General features: G+C 38.2%; 2 protein-coding genes across 3 annotated transcripts in view; one reads left to right on the top strand and one right to left on the bottom strand.

Moving 5' to 3' along the window:
• Positions 1-835: 835 nt before the first annotated feature.
• Positions 836-18503, bottom strand: LOC132132041 (high affinity cationic amino acid transporter 1-like). 2 transcript variants are annotated; one of them, XM_059544210.1, is made up of 12 exons: positions 18355-18503; positions 10888-11391; positions 10306-10464; positions 9935-10103; positions 9567-9700; positions 8189-8411; positions 4446-4585; positions 2805-2907; positions 2510-2715; positions 2280-2431; positions 1492-1600; positions 836-1341 (listed from the first exon to the last, which is right to left on the bottom strand). In XM_059544210.1, the coding sequence occupies exons 2-12, from the start codon at positions 11258-11260 to the stop codon at positions 1163-1165; spliced, it is 1947 nt and encodes a 648-aa protein (XP_059400193.1). In that variant the 5' UTR covers positions 11261-11391; positions 18355-18503; the 3' UTR covers positions 836-1162. The 2 variants fall into 2 exon arrangements, with proteins under 2 accessions (XP_059400193.1, XP_059400194.1); XM_059544211.1 differs by lacking the exon at positions 4446-4585 and adding an exon at positions 4014-4150.
• LOC132132042 (large neutral amino acids transporter small subunit 4-like) overlaps positions 4238-18613 on the top strand; it is a 61168-nt gene continuing 46792 nt past the window's right edge. The window contains exon 1 of the mRNA XM_059544213.1: positions 4238-4244. The gene's annotated coding sequence lies outside the window, so the exon portion shown is untranslated. The remainder of the gene's footprint in view (positions 4245-18613) is intronic.

The raw sequence follows: 18613 nt of genomic DNA, 5'->3' as shown, positions 1-18613 counted from the left end.
ACAAACAGCAACATAGTCATTTCTGATAAGAAAACATTGTAATCTACTAAAATCTGTGTAACCAAAAACGTGAACAACACCTCTACACATACATTACTTTTCAGCATTAAAAAGAGCATCATTTGCCATTTACAAATCACTTAATCAATGGAATTTCAACAAAGAAAGATAGAATATTGTTTGATTGATTGACTGATTGATTGATGGATGGATTGAGAAGCATCAAGTCTGTATGATGCATCAATGTGCTGCTTCAGCAGGTAAGAATAAGGGAAGAAGTTTAACTAGAATGTATAAATATATAACATATAATCTATAATCTTAATTATTCTAATCTTTGGTAGACTACCTCTGGGATAAAATAAATGATTCCAAAACTCTTTAGATTTATTTTTTACTTTGTAAAATATTTCGACTGACATAAATACAATGCGATATACGTCCAAACACTGTAAATGACCAAAACATGCATCTAGATATCAACTTCTCTCCAAATATCCTAAAAAATGCCTGCTTATGCAACATTAAGACACAACAGGCAGACTCCATCTGCATAAAAGACACAGTAGCCAGCACTGTGACGGATAAAAGCAACTAACACCGGTGACTGCCCGACCACTACAGCAGGTGGCAGTACTACCTGAAGATCTAATCAGGGTGGACCAGAAATAACCTACAAATTCTGGATCCGGGCAGTTCAAACCAGTCGGAAAAGGTTCTTAAATGGGACCTCAGACAGGAGAAAGTACTACAAATTCAAGTCAAGCATGATTTGATTTCTTTTTCTTGTAAAGGCACGTTCAGAAGTAAGACAAAAGGCACAAGTTCAAACATAAAATACTGCAGCTTACAGATGCCTACAATATTTATAATTTTTTTTTTTTTTTTACTCCACAACCATTCAATAAAAGGTCCTGTGCCTGTTTTGGCTTCTTCAAGATTTCTGAAGTAGGAAACAAAACCATTGAGTTGTGAGAATAATCAAATACTTCCACCCATGTGTAGTGTGCACTTTACAAAGCTCTTCTTGACAAGGAAACGAGATTGTTAAAAGGATCATTGAGCTCCATCTGATTCAATTCCAACGGCCTGTGCTCCTCACAACCTCCCGGCGGTGTGCTTTCATGCAAAGTTTGAGCAAATAATGTAACACTGTTCCATATTAGAGATCTTCGTCAACTCGAGAACCGTTACAGAGGAAAGCCTCCTTTTCCGGGGTCACACTGTCCCTGTTTAGACTGCAGGTGGGTTTGTACACACTCAGTTCCTCTTCCATACTGGAATGGGCCAGTGTGGCTTCAGTGCTGTGCCAGATTCCATAGCCAAAGTAGATTATGAGTCCTGGAGAGAACAGAGGGATAATAGAACAAATTATTGACCGCATACGTGCCAGGAGGCCCACCAGAGGACATTTATTTAAGTAGCAAAACTTGTATTTACAAGCATTTTTTTACAAGCATATACTGGTTCATGCAGGAGTATGTGCTGTACCTATAGACATCCAGATGGCAAATCGTACCCAGGTACCCCTGTCCAGCTGCATCATCAGGTACACATTGACAAACATGCTGACCACTGGGATGAATGGAAGTAAAGGAACCTGTTGGAAGACATGAAGAAGTTACTTGTTATTAAAAATGACTGGAATGTGTAATTATATGCAGTGGTCAGTAATGTGTAATGGTCAGTGAGTGTCTAAATGTTTGATTAAAAACCTGTATGAAAATTAGAAATGTCTTGGCAAGTTGAAGTACAACAATTACTATATATATATATATATATATATATATATATATATAGTAATTGTTGTACTTCAACTTGCCAAGTCATTTCTAATTTTCATACAGGTTTTTAATCAAATATTTCCATTTTTTATATTTTATTTATTAAAGTAAAAAAAAAATAGTATTTAAATATCCATAAGCTGTGGAGTTAAACTATTTAAAAGTAAATCACCAAGTTAAAATATATATTGGAAAAACAATATATTCTTAATTGTAATATCAGGACAGATGTATTCCCCTGCCATAAAAAAAAGTAATATTTTAAAAAGGTCCATTCAATTAACTGTGTGTATAAATCACATTTTTTAAACAAATGAATAGATCTCGAAACAAACAAACAAAACAGCATCTTATCAGTGAACCACATAATAACAGAAAACAGTATTTGGCTTCCTGCGTTTAATAATTAATCTAACATTAGATTCAATGAAACTAAATCTATAAATAGAAAATCAACCCATGATTTAGATGTTCATGTGCATTATGAGGTCTAACCTTAAAAGAGAGCTTGGTTTTACTTTGAGGTTGTCTCCAGATGATAAATGTGACTATGACACAAATGCTGAACAGGACACTGAGGATGACAATATTCCACACTGCACTTCCACCCAGGACGGCCAACAGACTAAAGCTGAAGATCAGCAGACCTGGAAAAGATGCCGTTTAGAAACCTCCAGAAAACAGCTGAAAAAAGTATTAAATCTGTCTTAAAGTGGATTTCATACCAAGCAGACTCGCACAGATGTTAACAGTGTAGCCTGAAAGGTTGGAGGGTTCAGTGATGTTGGGGAAGAGCAGTGCTTTGAAGCTGAAACGCTCTTCTATGCCGGGAAGAATCCCCATGCTAGGTGTACTTATGGTCTCGCTCATTTCCATCTCGTCCTGTGTGTTGGCTATGTGATATGTTTGAGGAAACTGCTCGGGCTGGTACCTGTAGTTCACAATATTATTTTGCAATCAACAGCCAAACTGTAATGACACAAATTTAGAAATGCCTTAATTTCACATGCATCTGCCAACCTGAGTACTAGAACACAGGCAGCGACCAGCGTGTAGGCCAAAAGAGTTCCTATAGACATCAGATCAACCAGGTCCTTCAGGTCAAACAGGAAAGCCATAATAGCTGCACAGGAATGGAAAGGATCGATTTATGGTCATCTGTTTTGTTGATAGGATGATATTCACAATAAGCAGTTGAATTCAAAGCTTTATATTCTACGTAGAGAACATGCATACTGTGTAGTACTATTTAGGCCAACATTACTTTTACATTTCTAGGTAAAGAAAATATAACAAGTTCATAAGCAGTGTTCTTCAGTGAGCAATTAAACAAATAAAAACTAATATTTTTGCAATCAGAAGAGTCATTATTAATGAATTTTCAGCTGTTACAAAACATTTATCAACAATATTAAATAGTATAAATTAAATAGATAAAAAAGACACTTTACGCAAACAGGGTATTACATAATACCACATTACTTTTAACCTTCAAATGGATCAAGGGGGGTTTAGAAATATTTTATCAATAATAACAAATATATGTTTTATGAATTCCTTAAAAAAAAAAACTGTGTCATTTTTCCTTTTCATAGGGGATAACCTGTATTAACCTTTATTTAAAATAACTTGTATTTATTTCCTTTGGATTTAAAGCAAAAAAAAAAAAACACAAAATGTCATTTTCTCTAGAGACAACTGCAAGATATTATATAAAAAAATGCAATATAAAATTTAAATACATTATAAAGAAATTATAGAATGTAAAATAATATTTAATTTAGCCTTCCTTGCTGAAGGCTTAGTGATTCCTTAAAAGAGAAAGAAAGAAAAAGTGTCCCGTATTTGGACCCTATTCAAGGAAAGTGCTAAAAGCATAAGATGGTTTCAATGGATGAAACAGAAATACACAAAACTATTCACAATGTCAACAGACTCTTTAGTATGGTAAAACTGACATCATGATATCACGTCATGTTTGCACAATAAACCAAATAATTCACAGCAAAGTCTGTCTTACAAGTTTATGTTCCAAGAAACTACTAGAATCATTTAGAAAAAAAAGGAAAACAAGAAATACCCTTTAGTTCTAGCAATTACATGTAACTGCTGTGTGTTTTATAAACAGTGAATTTACAGCCTCCTTCCTATCGATGTGTACAGGCAACAGCAACAAAAGCAGCCCACTGGAGCTCCACCCTCCAATCCCACACTGCCCTCTGCTCTTACCAGCAATGACCCCGGAGGCCAGAGTGGACACGACGGGCGTCTTCTTCTCGCTCACTCGTGCCAGAAACGAGAAGAGCAGACCATCTCGGGCCATGGCAAAGATTACACGTGGGAGGGGGAACAAGGACCCCAAGAGACTGATCATGGGATGATCAAAAAAAAGGAAAAGAGCAGAAAAGAAACACATAAGCCAACTGGGCAGCTGCCAGAGGTGGTGTCAAAGGCAGAAAGGGGATACATCTGTTAAATGTACAGTTAAATGAATCCCCTCGTAGCTGTCGGGGACAGGCTGTGCCACCCGGACCATTCCAGATAAAGGTTCAGTGTGACGAAAATGCTGTTTTTCCATGCAACATGCTCTAGGTGGATGGATGCGCGATACTGCGAACGTAACGCGACGTCAGTGGATTAGTAGCATTAAAATTCGCTCACCTGCGACAAAGCCTGCTGTTATAGTGGCGTGTATGGGTGTTTTTGTTCTCTCGTTGATCCCAGTCATGAATTTGAAGAGCAGGCCATCGTCAGCCATCGCCCAGATGACACGGGGCATGGGGAACATGGCGCCAAGCAGGCTGCCGTGAGAGATGGAGAAAACAAACCATGCCATGCAAAAAAGAGACACAGACATAGTGCATTCATACACTGCTGTGGTGTTATTATGAGAAAGCAACATGCCACAAACAGGCCACCCCCACCAATCAGAAAGTGACATTAGACCAGCCAGAAAGAAAAAGAAGAAAATATTTGCAGGAGCATAAGGATCAATCTCTTGGCATGAATTTTTAATCATTAAAAGGATTACTTTAAAAGATGAAGCATGTCATTTCTGAAGTACAAGTGGCATTGCAAAAATAATGATAGTTTCCATATTTACTTCCCACCCTTTCCACCTCAGATGACCGCTTAAACAGAGAAATATTTTGAAAGCACCAAATAGTCATAGCATTTGCTCTTCTTGGAAATCAGCCTAGCCTACAAATACTTCGCAACACTTCTAATTTAATTGGCTGGTTTAACACAACGTCGGGTGGATTTTGATAGGCTGTTAATATTTTTATTGTTCGTCGGCTGGAAAACATCATTCTGAAAGTGATTTCAACAATTGTTCCTCTGTGTCGTTAACATCATAGTTGTGGTATGGCCTTCCCTATTCTCACAGAGGTAGAAAGATTCATTTAAAATGTTATAATTACAGTTATAAACATTATATTTAAGTTATGCATATAAACACATTATGTATGTATACACATTTACAGAATTAGTTCAAATTTGAATATATTTGTTTTAAGTTTGTACACTCATTAACAAAAATTTTTTTTTTGTCAACTGAAATTAATTGCTCAAAATAAATAAATATGGCATGACAGAACTTGACTATTACTGCAAGCATTATTTGCAGCATTTAGTAGCAAGTAAATCAGATACCCATGAACAGAATTTCATATTGCATTTTTTTTTGGTTGGTTGGTTGGTTAATTTTGGTATCAAATTCTATCAGATAAATCCTCTCCTTAACAGTAAGAAAAAAATGTATGTGGTTGGTTACACATTGTTTAAGCAATCTGTTTGTGTCTAAATCGGCAACAGTTCTCAACAATAATAAGCTGCAAAGTGGACCAGATTTCATGCCGATAGTGAAAAGTATAGGAAGATATTTAAATATATAATATTTACAGTATTTAATACTGAAAATACTGCAGTAACTGGGAACCAAAAAGAAAAGTGCCAATAAATCTACTTCAGCTCTGCAACTACTGAGGTTATCATTAGTGACTCAGAAGTTAGAAGAATAATAAGTTAAGGACTTGGACAGATCATGCAGAAGACTTCTTCACTTAAGGGGTAATATGATGCTGCTAAAAAGAACTTTATTTTGTGTAATGCAATGTGTTTATGCGTCTTAAGGTTCAAAAAACACATTATTTTCCATATAATGTACATTATTGTTTCTCCTCTATGCCCTGCCTTCTGAAACGCATTGATTTTACAAGGCTCATCATTCTGAATAAGCGAGGTGTGCTCTTATTGTCCAGCTATCCAGTGCATTGTGATTGGCCGAATGCCTCAAGAATCTGACGGAAATGTTACGCCCCTTAACATGTCGTCTCCCTGGATATTGGTCTATTTCACGTCAGAGGGAGTGTAAGGCATGTTTATAAACCGAATATCTTAAATAATCTGTGGATTAGTGCAGCGGTCCCCAACCTTTTTAGCGCCAAGGACCGGTTTAATGTCAGACAATATTTTCACGGACCAGGCTTTAAGGTATGACGGATAAATACAACAACAACAACAAAAAATGATACGACTGGCATAAAAACTGTGTTAATATAATATAAATATAATAATAAACATGATAACATCGCGCCAACAACATAACATGAATAAAATTTTCTCTGACCCCTAACCTAACGCTCACTGACTCTGGTCGCTATGGTGACGTTTAAACATGCCTTAAAATTAATGCTGCATTCCAGGCAGATTTTTGAGCCCATAAGTCACGATTTCAAACCACGACTAACGACTTTGTACCGTTCCAGGCAAGTCACGCCAAACTTCCTGAGTGCAAGGAATTGTAGCTAGATTATTAATTTAATTAATTTAAAATCTATTTTTCAACGTGTAGCCTACCGCTTGCATAAACACTGCATCCGTAGGCAATATTATTCGTAAGGGCTGCCATCATTTGTTTCACGTGCTGTATGATGTCGGAACTCTGAGTACATCGATCTAGTACGAGTTCCAGTGTACTTTCACGGGTTTAAGGTTGTAAAAACACGGGTTATGGGTTGCCTGGAACACGGCATAAGATACTGCAAAAATCCTGGTCCTTGAACTTCTGGTCCAATCAGCGTAGGGCTGTGCCACTGTGTTTTGTGTTGAAAATGTAAAATATATATATAATAAGTGAGTACATCATCCATTTTCCAAACCGTGCTTTTGTCTTATCCTGAATCACTACGGTACACCTATATTAAGTGTTTATATTCTGACTATTTTAGTCTGGTTGGGGTCGCCAAGGCTGCAGAGTGCCACAGTACCTGCGTGACTCGCCATAGATGTAAACAGAGAGAAGTAGCTCCGGCTACAATGTTCTTCCGCCAGACGCGAGCGGCAAAATTTACCAACTGCAGCTTTAATGTAAGTTGTTTATTCTTTCTTGTGCGGCCCGGTACCAAATGACGCACGGACTGGTACCGGTCCGCGACCCAGGGGTTGGGGACCACTGGATTAGTGGATACTGGAGACATGAACCGTTTCAAAGGATTCAGTTTGATTTGGTGAACCGGTTGGACCGGTTCACTAAGAAGATCTGGTTAAATAGAAAGATTTGTTCAACAACAGCGAGAATAAAAGGTACGCCTTCTTTCTTTGCATGAACATTTGGGTGGCATTATGCAAATCTTCCCACATAGTGATGTAGAAGATTTGTAGATGGGGCCGTGTTAGAATGAGCTGTTTTAGGGTGTGTGGACAATTATTAAATTTTATAAAGAATATCTCTTTGGATTTGAGACTTTGTAACTTTGTAACTTTACAGATCTGCACCAAGAGCTTGTAACACTCCGAAGAGGAAGGAAAAATTTTAATTGCATCATATGACCCCTTTAATAGTGTACACACAATTCATACTTCACAGTACAAACATTTCTGAGCAACGACATCTAGTGCGAATTCATGTAGGTAATTTCTATAAGACTAATTACTGCCTGACTTTTATGGACAAAAAAAAATTTGTGGCATACAGAAATTCATAGCCTGGATTGAGTGTTGCATAACTGAGAAACAGGATTCATAACACAGCTCACCAAGTTTCCCTATATATTTTTAGCTAGGGGTTCATATGAGCTGCCTCAGATAAATATATACACACACTATCCTGCAATCCAGTCCCCGACTGCACTCTCTGAACCTCCCTGAGGTTGTCCGAGTAGACTTAGTAAACTTTAATGATTGGGCTGGTCAACTTTGGAACTTTTTTGCGCTATCTAAATGACTGAAGTCTTTTAAACTGCAACCAGGCTTGCGGTTAATTACATCCATTCTTTTCAAGGAACATGGCTAATTGTTAATTTTATGTACATTTTAGTGCTCTACCATGCAGGGCTATTTTACTCTAGACTGGGCTGTAGTGTGTGTTCAAACAATGCCTGACTGGTAGGATGAGTGCTTACCTGGTTGACAGGGCGCAAAGGGAGCCTACCGCCACAGCGTACGTGGCTCCTTCCCAGCCAACGTACTTAAAGGCCGCGGGAAGAGGGCTGTTCTTATCCAGCATGTAATACGGCATCATCATGGTGAGGGCTGCCGATACACCAAAGTATGCTACAAAACAGATAAGGAGGGAGGAGACGATGCCAATGGGAATGGCTCTCTGGGGGTTCTTCACCTCCTCACCTGTGACAAGAAACAAGATATTATGATTTGTTAAAAAGAAACAGTAAAAGGTTGCAGGCTGGACTCAAACCTGCATCATCCATTTAATCAACTAAGCTCAACATGTCAGTAGCTAATTGCTGTGTCACAGTATAAATAACAGGGGTGAACCAAAGGAAGCCAAAAACAGACCTATGCCCGGACTATCAAATGACACGAGTTCTTAGAAATTTTATTTTTCCATAGAGAAAATTAAGGTTACAAAATACCCGTTTATTTTCAGCCCTTTACATCATTGATATGTGGGTTTTTAATTTTGTCCCATCCTATCCCATGACATGATTATTATTGTGTGAAACTGAAAACCGATAGTTGGTAAGTAAAAAATTAGTGATTTAAAAAAAAAAAGAACGAAATTAAAACGTTGATTCAGCAAGAATGCATTAATCTGATCAAAAGTAATATTAAAGACAATGTTACATGTTCAATGTTATGTACATTTAATTTTGCCATTATGTCAATTAAAAGCACACTGCATGTGAAATCTGTCATTTTAAGAAGCCTTGAAGCAAGAAAGTGACTCAGCTGCTGCAGTTAGTGGTGCGAGCATGTTCGCTTTTGGCAAAAGTTTCTGTGGTTTGACCTTGTGCAGAAGTGTCTTCATGCCATCAGTGCCAGAGAGAGCAAAGGAACATGGCTATATCACCACTCCTGACCAGCATGTTGGAAGAGGAGGGTTTACTGAATCTGAACCAAAGCTACAGAGAGGGAGATGAGTCCAGGCCAACCCTGAAACACTCTAGCCAATCGTATTCAAGGGTTTGTGGGGGAGTGAGCCACCATAAAAGAGGGGGCCCAGAGGCAAACCATAAGCAGAGATCTACTGAGAATATCCATGCCATACTATTATAAACAAAAAGGAAACTCTAAATAACTTTGACCAAAGCATCATGAACGCAAGCCAAATATTTAGGTAGCATAATAGCCTCACTGTTGTTCAATCTTACACTTATTAAAGGCATTTCTGCATACAAAATAGGCTTCTTGCACAATTTACTCTCACTAACTTCATGTTTGTAGACAATGCTTCGTATATTTGAGCTTTTCAACAGAATTTTAGAAGAAAATGGTGCCTTCTTAATATTAAACATTGTAGTTTAGAGAGTCTTTAGTTACCTGTAGTTGCAATACAGTCGAACCCAACGAAGGCGTAAAAGCAGGTAGCTGCCCCTGATAAGACCCCTGTGAAGCCGAAAGGCATGAACCCACCTTCACCCAGAATCTCTTTTGATGGCAGGGGCTGTGTAGCACTGCTCAGAGAGAGTAATGTAGACAAATTATAACATGCCATTTGAATTTGAAAGAGGAAGTGTGTCATTTCTGCAAAACTATGGCACCAAAAAAACAAAAACAAAAAAACAGCAAAAATATGCTAACATGTGTAAGTCCGCTGAGGTCAATCATTATTATAATTTTTCAGTCTCAATTTTATAGATATATATATATAAATATATAAATTCTCTGAGTCATGAAACATGACTCACTTAATGGTGGAATTGGTTCCACTGAGAATCTCATCAGGGTCCAGGTGCCAGTTCTTCAGTGTACCTTTAACCAGTCCAGATACAACCATGAACAACAGCACCAGGATGTTGATGCAGGTGAACACTTTGTTGACCATGGCTGACTCCTTCACGCCGAAGGCCAGCAGGCCTATAGCAAACAAGACATAGTTCAAAACACTACGGAACAAAGTCAACACGAACATCCTCTAAATATTTACATTCAAAGGCATTCATTATCAGAATGAATGAGTGTGTTTTGAAATTATTATTTATATACATAACAAATTACGATACTCTAATACTGGTCAGTCATGGCTCCCTATGTGATTAGTGCTCTAGTCATGTTTTACCTGTGAGAGTAAGGATGATGAATACTGAAAACATATCTGGGTACTCCGCCAGAATGCCCGGAGCATTCATGGACATATACTGTCGACAAAAATGTTCAATTTGTTTTCCAATCAGCTCATCAAATGTGGCACTCCAAGCTCGGGCGACACTTGATGTACCTGAGAAGGTTTTACAGATTGAGTAACATCATATAGCAATGAAAGAAAACATAAGGAAATGTAAAAAACTATACTATACATCAGTTTACAGACTCTAAACTTTATTTTCATAGCATTACACAATTAAGATAATATTAAGTAACAATATACAATAATAGTTGAAACCAAAAGAGGATATTTTGAAGAATGAGTGTAAGCAAACAATTGGTGGTCCCCATTGACTTTCATAGTACATGTGTCCAGCTTTGGAAGTCAATGGGGTCCATCTACTGATTGGTTACCCATTTCCCCAAAATATATTCTTTCATATTCAACAGAAGTAAGTTAGTCATACAGGTTTGGAATAACTTGAGGGTGAGTAATTAACAGAATTTTCATTTTTTAGGGTGAACTATTCATTTAAGAGATATTGTGTCGTCTCACCTATTACATACGAAAGTATAAGGTTCCAGCCAGTTATAAAGGCCCACAGTTCCCCAACAGTCACATAGCTGTACAGGTACGCTGAACCCGTTTTCGGCACTCTCGCCCCAAACTCTGCATAACAGAGGCCTGCGAGCACTGAGGCCATGGCTGCGATGAGGAATGACAGGACGATGGCTGGTCCTGCGTTTTCCCGGGCCACGGCTCCAGCGAGGACATACACCCCAGCTCCCAAAGTGCTGCCCACACCAAGAGCCACCAGGTCAAATGTGTTCAAGCATCGGGAGAGTCGCGAATCCTCTGAGTTACAGTCGACAACCTTCAACCTTAGCAGCTGTTTCCCGAAACGCAGAAGCTTTTTCAAAACCATCATTGATTTGATTTGGCGACAGCTTCTTTTTGTGCCTCGTTTTATCAGAGTTCCTCCTTTCACAATATTTCTGGTTCGCCCACAAACGCAGAGGATTCACAATGTTCAGAATACTGTTCAGAAGTGACACTTATCTGTAGGAAAAAGAGAGTAATGAATTTGAGAAAGTGGCAGTGGCAGTTTATACGTCAAATGTATGATGTCAAATGTTTAGTGATGCACAATAATATTTATCAGTGACCACATGAACATTTTCTGAATCGTACTTCACTTAAACTTTATTTCCAGAGATGAACAAAAATGCAACAGCAATCATATGGCGGTAAATGCGGTTACCCCTTCCCAGTTTTACCAAAGTAACTGGATATTTTCCAAATATTTCCTACCAGATATGAGGGTTTGCACTGCAAACACTGTACTCTTTTTTTTCATTGCTTTTTAAAGCTCCAGGACACAAACCAGCACATTTGTGGTGAGAATAGCAGCTGTCCAGTGATTTAAGGGCCTAAAAACACGTAGAGCACTGACCCATATTCACTTCAACTTCAAGCCAAGCACTAAAACTAAACCCAGTACAAATCTGATGACACTGCAAGAGAAAACGACACAATATTCTGAACCGCAACCAAGCCTCTTGAATGGAAAGCAAATTGTGACTCCCGAAGGCCAAATGTCAAAATGTACTGTACGTACAAATGGGCAGCCGTTCTCCAGTCAATAAGTTCATACAGCTGCACTCTTTTCCCAAGTGTTGAGTAACATGGAGAGAAATCCATAAAATGTGACTGGTGGCAGAGCTGGAGAGGCCCACTGGGGATAATCCATCATACTCACACAAACTGACATGTATTACGTAACCAAGAGCAGAACTTAATGGCAAAAATACATGCAACTGCACAAGAACAATTAAGATCTGTTTGCAAGCTCTGTGAAAACAGCCTGTTCTGAGAAGGTAATTTGTTAATGAATGTAAATGAATCTCTCTATGCATAAAGCTAGCATAACACTAAACTGTGAAGCAGTAAATTTGATCTTTACTCACATGGTAATAATAATTATTATTATTACCATTATTATAACTTTTTATCAGTAAATAACTAAAAGTTGTTACACCACTAAAATCTTTTTTCAGCAGTATGAAAGGTAATTGAGATTCTTCATTGTTTTGGCTAAATATTTATTAGTCTGAGCAATATAAATAAAATATAAAAATAATTGAAAAACACACACACTAACACACTTCTAAACACACTGATGTGTGTACTCATACAGTAGCTTGTAGTTACCAAATATAGTTAGCTAGGTTTTCTTAGAAACACATAGCGTAGCTAATCACTTTTTCTTTAAATAGTAGCTTGAATGTAATTTATCTACTGGTAATTATGTGTAACTTGTCTCTTGAGAGGCTCTGATTTCAAAATATGTTCCTTAACACAGAGTTTGAGTCTATAAATGAATCTACTATGAATCATGACCCAGTTTTCTTTCTTTGGAGAAATCTCACATCTAAACAGCAAAGGTGACATAAGGAATCACTTCCTCTCATGCCACAATTAAATGGAAAGTTCTTTCGGATGTCTTAGACCTTAGAAACGTGGAAGCAGGTTAATAGAGTCACTCGAGCAGTACTGCACATTTAACTGTTGTCATTTTAACCACGCAAGCGTGGTATGAGGGCCTGACTGGAACAAACCGGTTGTTGAAACAGCAAACATAAACTTTAGTCAAATTTCCCATATCTAAACCGGAAGTTCATTAAATTGAGATTAGCAGTGTGACTTAAGAAAACCAGAGTATAGGTTTAAAGCTGTGCACAAGACAGAATCAATAAAATGTCTGTCCGTTTTTGTTGTTGTTGTTGTTTTCTTAAATGCACAATTGTTTTTTGATCAAGCTTTAGCAACTAGTATGACCATGCACTACAGGAGACTTCAGTGTTGTAAGCCAAAACTTATGATTTGTGTGAACATGAACGAAAACACACACACACACACACACACAAACACACAATGGGGGCATTTTTTATTTGAATCCCTGTTGATTTTATAAGTTTGCCCACTTACAAAGAAATTAAGGGTCTGATTTTTATGGTAGGTTTATTTTACCATATAGAGAGAATATCAACCAAAAAATCCAGGAAAAAAAAACATTATATAAAGTTTAGAAATTAATTTGCATTTCAGTGAGTGAAATAAGTATTTGATCCCCTAGCAAAACAAACCAGATTTGCACACATCTCAGGAGGGATTTTTGATCCACTCCTCTTTGCAGATTCTCTCTCAATCCTTAAGGTTTCTTGGCCGTTGTTTGGCAACTCAAAGTTTCAGCTCCCTCCTAAGATTTTCTTTAGGATGCAGGTCTGGAGACTGGCTAGGTCACTCCATGACCTTAATGTGCTTCTTCTTGAGCCACTCCTTTGTTGCCTTGGTGGTATGTTTTGGGTCACTGCAATCCTTGAAGACTTATCCATGACTCATCTTCAGTGTTCTGGCTGAGGGAAGGAGGTTCTCATCCAAGAGTTTACAATACATGGCTCTGTCCATTTGCCCCTCACTGCATAGAAGTTGTCCTGTACCCTTAGCAGAAAAACAGTCCCAAAGCATAATGTTTCCACCTCCGTGCTTGACTGTAGGGATGGTGTTGTTGGGGTCATAGTCAGCATTTCTCTCCCTCCAAAGACAGTGAGTCGAGTTAATGCCAAAGAGGTCAATTTTGGTCTAATCTGACCACAGCACTTTCTCCCAAACCTTCTCTGAATCAGTATATGTTCTTTGGCAAACTTTTAATTTGGCAATTCTTGAGCAGGGGGACCTTGCGGGCCCTGCAGGATTTCAGTTCATTGTGGCGTAGTGTGTTACCAATGTTTTGCATGGTGACTGTCGTCCAAACTGCCTTAAGATCATTTACAAGCTCCACCCATGTAGTTCTGGGCTGTTACCTCACCTTTCTCATGATCATCCTTACCTCATGAGGCAAGATCTTGCACGGAACTCCAGACCGAGGCCAACTGATGGTTGTTTTTTATTTCTTCCATTTCCTTGTAGCCCATTCGAGCCTTGTGCAGATCTACAATCTTGTCTCTGACATCCTTTGACAGCTCTTTGGTCTTGCCCATGGTGGTAGGTGAGTTTAGAGTGGAATATACAGATTGTGTGGACCGGTGTCTTCTGCACCTAATGAGCTGACATTAGGAGTAACTTCTTAAAGTGACAGGACTAATCTGTGTTCCACAAGGGCACATGACCAATCTGTGGGAGCCAGAACTCTTACTGGTTTGGAGGGGATCGAATACTTATTTTACTCACTCTGAAATGCTATGAAATTATGAAACATAATGAAATTATGTTTGGGTTTCTATCCTGAGTTGAATCAGTGTAATCCAAGCACAAGCTGTTCCTTAGGGTCTGCTGTCCAGTTGGACCTCATTCAGATATCCCAGCATTCCCTGAGTGAGCTGGTCTAAACTGCTCTTTGGTGTGACATCAGACATGTAGAAATGTCTGCATCTATGGCATGCTGTAGGAATGCTGACAGACCAACAATGCTATGAAGGTATTTTTAGAATAGATTTATAAGTAATGATTAAATGGAATTGCAACACATGGCAACAATTTCAAGATGCCTCACATAAAGACCAACAACACTACTGTAAACAATTTATGTTACATATACTTCATGACATGAAACTGAGGTGTTTTACTCACAAACATTTCAGAAGATCTCTAATACCACAATTGTTTTTTAGAGAGCACATTAAGCAATTTTCTTCTTGACTGGCATCATCCACATGACAATGTGTTTGCAGCACTCGGTCTGCAGGAAACATCTAGGCTATGGATTTTTCCATACATCTGTAAATAAATCCTGATAGCTTCAACTGACAGCAGGGTTGGGTAAGGTTAACAGTGCCATCGATTGACATTCCAGCTCAGTCAGGACTAGCGAGGTGACCATAGACACGCACATGCAATTTATCTGACTAAATTAAGCAGGTGGGTAGAGCAGGGGTGTGTTGCCTGGGCACCAATCAGTGGGCGACTTTCTGTTATGGTATTCAACGTGCAGTGCAGAGCAGTGAAACTTTGGCCTTGGGATGCTTGTGGCTTTTTATTTTGCATTGAATCACAACATTACTTAAAGTCCCATCAGTATGTGAACTATATAATCTTTAACTAGATTACTGCATTATCTTAAACTAGATATGTGATCCTATTTTAGCATCAATATGGGCTTGAGTACTGACGTCACAAACGTTTAGTTTATCATAACCACAACACAAGTCCTTCTAGAAACAGCAAGATAGGATAGGGTCAAGGGCACAGAGTCTAAACAGAACTTGTGTTTTGTTGATGTGTCCAACGTCTGTCCAATCATATGAGAATGTTTAGAGTGGGCACAATGCACATGGCACCATCTGACTACCCTTAGCCTATAACTCATGACTGTGATTTGATTTTGGAATGTATGCGACAAATATTCTTCAGTTTAGTTTTTTTGGCAGAAATGTCTCAAATCATTTAGGAATTGCTTGCAGTCAGCCGCCGGTCTGACAAAACCCCCTCTGACCTTCTAAGTCTTTATCTGACCTTTCTAAGATATGAAAACAAGTTCAGTTATGAACAAATCATGCAAAGTGTGTCAAGATACCACAAGACTCTTTCACTCAAATAACTCAATATTATAAGAATGGACGCATAGGCTTGCAGGACCCAGTTTCTTCATTACCAAGAAGAACATCTTAACGTCTTAAGCCTTAGTTGTTTATGCTGACAACATGAAGAAGTTTCACTCAATGGTTAAAACAATTAAATCAGTCTTCCTCCATCAGATGAAGGCCCATGATAGTTTCAAAAAGGACGATACGTGAGACAGGAGGGTAGCTAAGTTGGACAGAATCTCAGCTTTCTGTTAATGGGCAAGTTCTCCACCCGTGACACTGTCATTGGCCTTCCCACAAACACTGAAGAGATATGCAACAGACCCTAAATCACAAGTTGAAAAGGACATAGCATGATTAAATAAAATGCAATGCAATAAAATAATTGCCCTAATAATCATGCATAAAACTGTGTATATAATGGGCCTAAGTTGAACAGTGCTTGAATTTGTCCAGTTGTCTGCAAAAGTTGATTTGCAGCGTCAAGAACAATTGCAACTTAAGTTCTCATAGTCATGATGACACAATTTCTCGCTATAGACATTGCAAATGTGGTAAAATGATGCTTTACATTATAATAATCCATCCATTTGTGATCAAATTAATGCCTTTTAACCATATTTATCAGTCTAATGGTTAGTTTATAACCATTTCCAATGTATTTTAATGCTTCTAATGGATCTAAAGTGAGTTAATCACTCACATTCATTTCAACTACACATCTGGGATTTAATCTGCAACCTTTCAGACAGCAGTCCATGATCTAAACCACTATAGGCTGCCACTCAGAGATTCCTCAATGCTTGTTTTTAGCATGTCACATGTGGGGTGTCAGGTAACGTGTTGTGTGTTGGAGACATAGATAGATGCATGTGACCTAATTATGAGAAACTTGCAAAAAAAAAAAAAATCAGTTTACAAAACACAGAAGACCTGCAGGGTGAGTCCATGAGGTCACAAGTCACAAGACGTACATATTCAAAACATTTCTGCCTCCTACTAAAGATAGCTCGTGTTTTTTTTTTTTTTTTAATTATGAGCCAGTAAATCTCATTTAATAAAATGAAATTCCTATTGGTTTGAAATGACAAATAAATGTAGAATTGTAGGTGTTATAAACTTCATATTACACCATCACAAAAAAAAAAAAAAATTTGGGATTCATTAAACACACACCCACATATGCTATTATTATCATTTTTGTGTGCGCGTGTTTGTAGTATCTCTATCTATAGCATAATGGTGTAAACGGTCAAAGATCATCAGCGCTGTCGTGTATGATGCCCTTGACTGTGATTTATGCAATATGGAAACATCTTACAATTTATTCCTCTGACCTACAAGCAGCTTTAAGAGGATTTTCTTAAATCTGGAGCATTAAAAGGCCTCTATGTTGCAGAAAGCATCTGGACTGAGGAAGAAGCATTTCACATACAGTGACTCAGATGTAAAATAAAGACCCCCTACTGGCCCCATTCAACAGAAAGCTTCTCCTAGTGGCAGCACGTTTGACTTGTTTACATATAAACAGCTCTTGGTATGGCATGCATTTAGTGAGTGTTGATGGAACAAGGTTTCCATGTTTGCAATGAGAAAACATTGCTAACACATAATAAAGCATGTAATCATTTACAATTATTTTCAGTACAGGAAAAAAATGTATGAAAACACCCAGACTGATTAAATTTTAATTTTTTTGTTATATAAATCATAAATGACTTGTCTGAAAAATATAATGACATTCTGATAGCAATAAATTTTATGTTATAGCAGCTCTTATGGCATGAGATGACACTCTCTTAAGAGCAGAAGAGACTCCAGCTCACTTATAAATAGAAAAAGATTTCAGTGCAGACCAATTTAAAGCATTTAATTGGCATCATGTGAAGTACAACAAAACATTTTTTAATGTATTCTTTAATCCTTTGTAAAGTTTTTCCCCCCTCAATTTTTATATCACTTATTTTGTTTTTATTTGCCAGTGTACTTCATTTGTTTACTTGGTATTTTTCTGTTCAGAGGATCGACTATATGATGCTGCTACGATTATTAAAAATGAAAAACAGAACGCTCACTACCTAGTGCTAACGAAGGTGCAGCGTCTCAAACCAAATCACAGGTTTAAGCAGCGGCAGTTTTTATAAACCTAAAAACATTTTAATGTCCTCTTTTCCCCTGCAGGATGGACTACATTACGAGGCGGGAGACCCCGTGCGCCCCGTCCCACGTTTTCCTGCCCTGCCTGAAAACGGAGCGCTGCACTGAATTAAACCACCATGTGCTGCCCGTCCGCGCGGCTTTCAGATTGATTGATTTGTAACTGTAGGCTAATAATAGTGAGAGAGCGTTAGTTAAATACATTTTCAGTACTGATGGACGTTTTAGAAAACGCCTTAGACTAAAAAGCAACTGGGTTGACTGTACCAGATGTTGGTCTTACCTTGCAGCTGGTCTCAGAGCAGAACAGACCGGATCTAGTGATTCTTCTTATGTTGCTGGAAAACTTCTATCATATTGTGTGCTCCAGCTCAGTCAGGAGTCTGTGGTTATGTGGGCTGAGTCTCCTGACAGGTGGTGTGAGTGCGTGTGTGGGTCAGCGATGTGTAAGGTACATGGATCAAGTTTCATTGCGGTTTTGTACATGCTCCTCCCGAATTTTACTATTCGCTGTAAAGAAACCGGCATGCAAAATGTCAAAC

The sequence above is a fragment of the Carassius carassius genome, chromosome 49 (genome assembly GCF_963082965.1).
Source record: "Carassius carassius chromosome 49, fCarCar2.1, whole genome shotgun sequence".
NCBI classification, from domain to species: Eukaryota; Metazoa; Chordata; class Actinopteri; order Cypriniformes; family Cyprinidae; genus Carassius; species Carassius carassius.
This window is presented reverse-complemented; position numbering and strand designations above follow the sequence as displayed.

Bases quoted from the DNA above. Each gene is read 5' to 3' on its own strand.
- LOC132132041 (XM_059544210.1), bottom strand. From the start codon at position 11,260: ATGATGGTTTTGAAAAAGCTTCTGCGTTTCGGGAAACAGCTGCTAAGG. The intron at 9,701-9,934 runs GTGAGTCATGTT...CTCTCTGAGCAG, and splicing joins GGAACCAATTCCACCATTAA to TGCTACACAGCCCCTGCCAT. The intron at 4,586-8,188 runs GTAAGCACTCAT...CTCTCACGGCAG, and splicing joins CTTTGCGCCCTGTCAACCAG to CCTGCTTGGCGCCATGTTCC.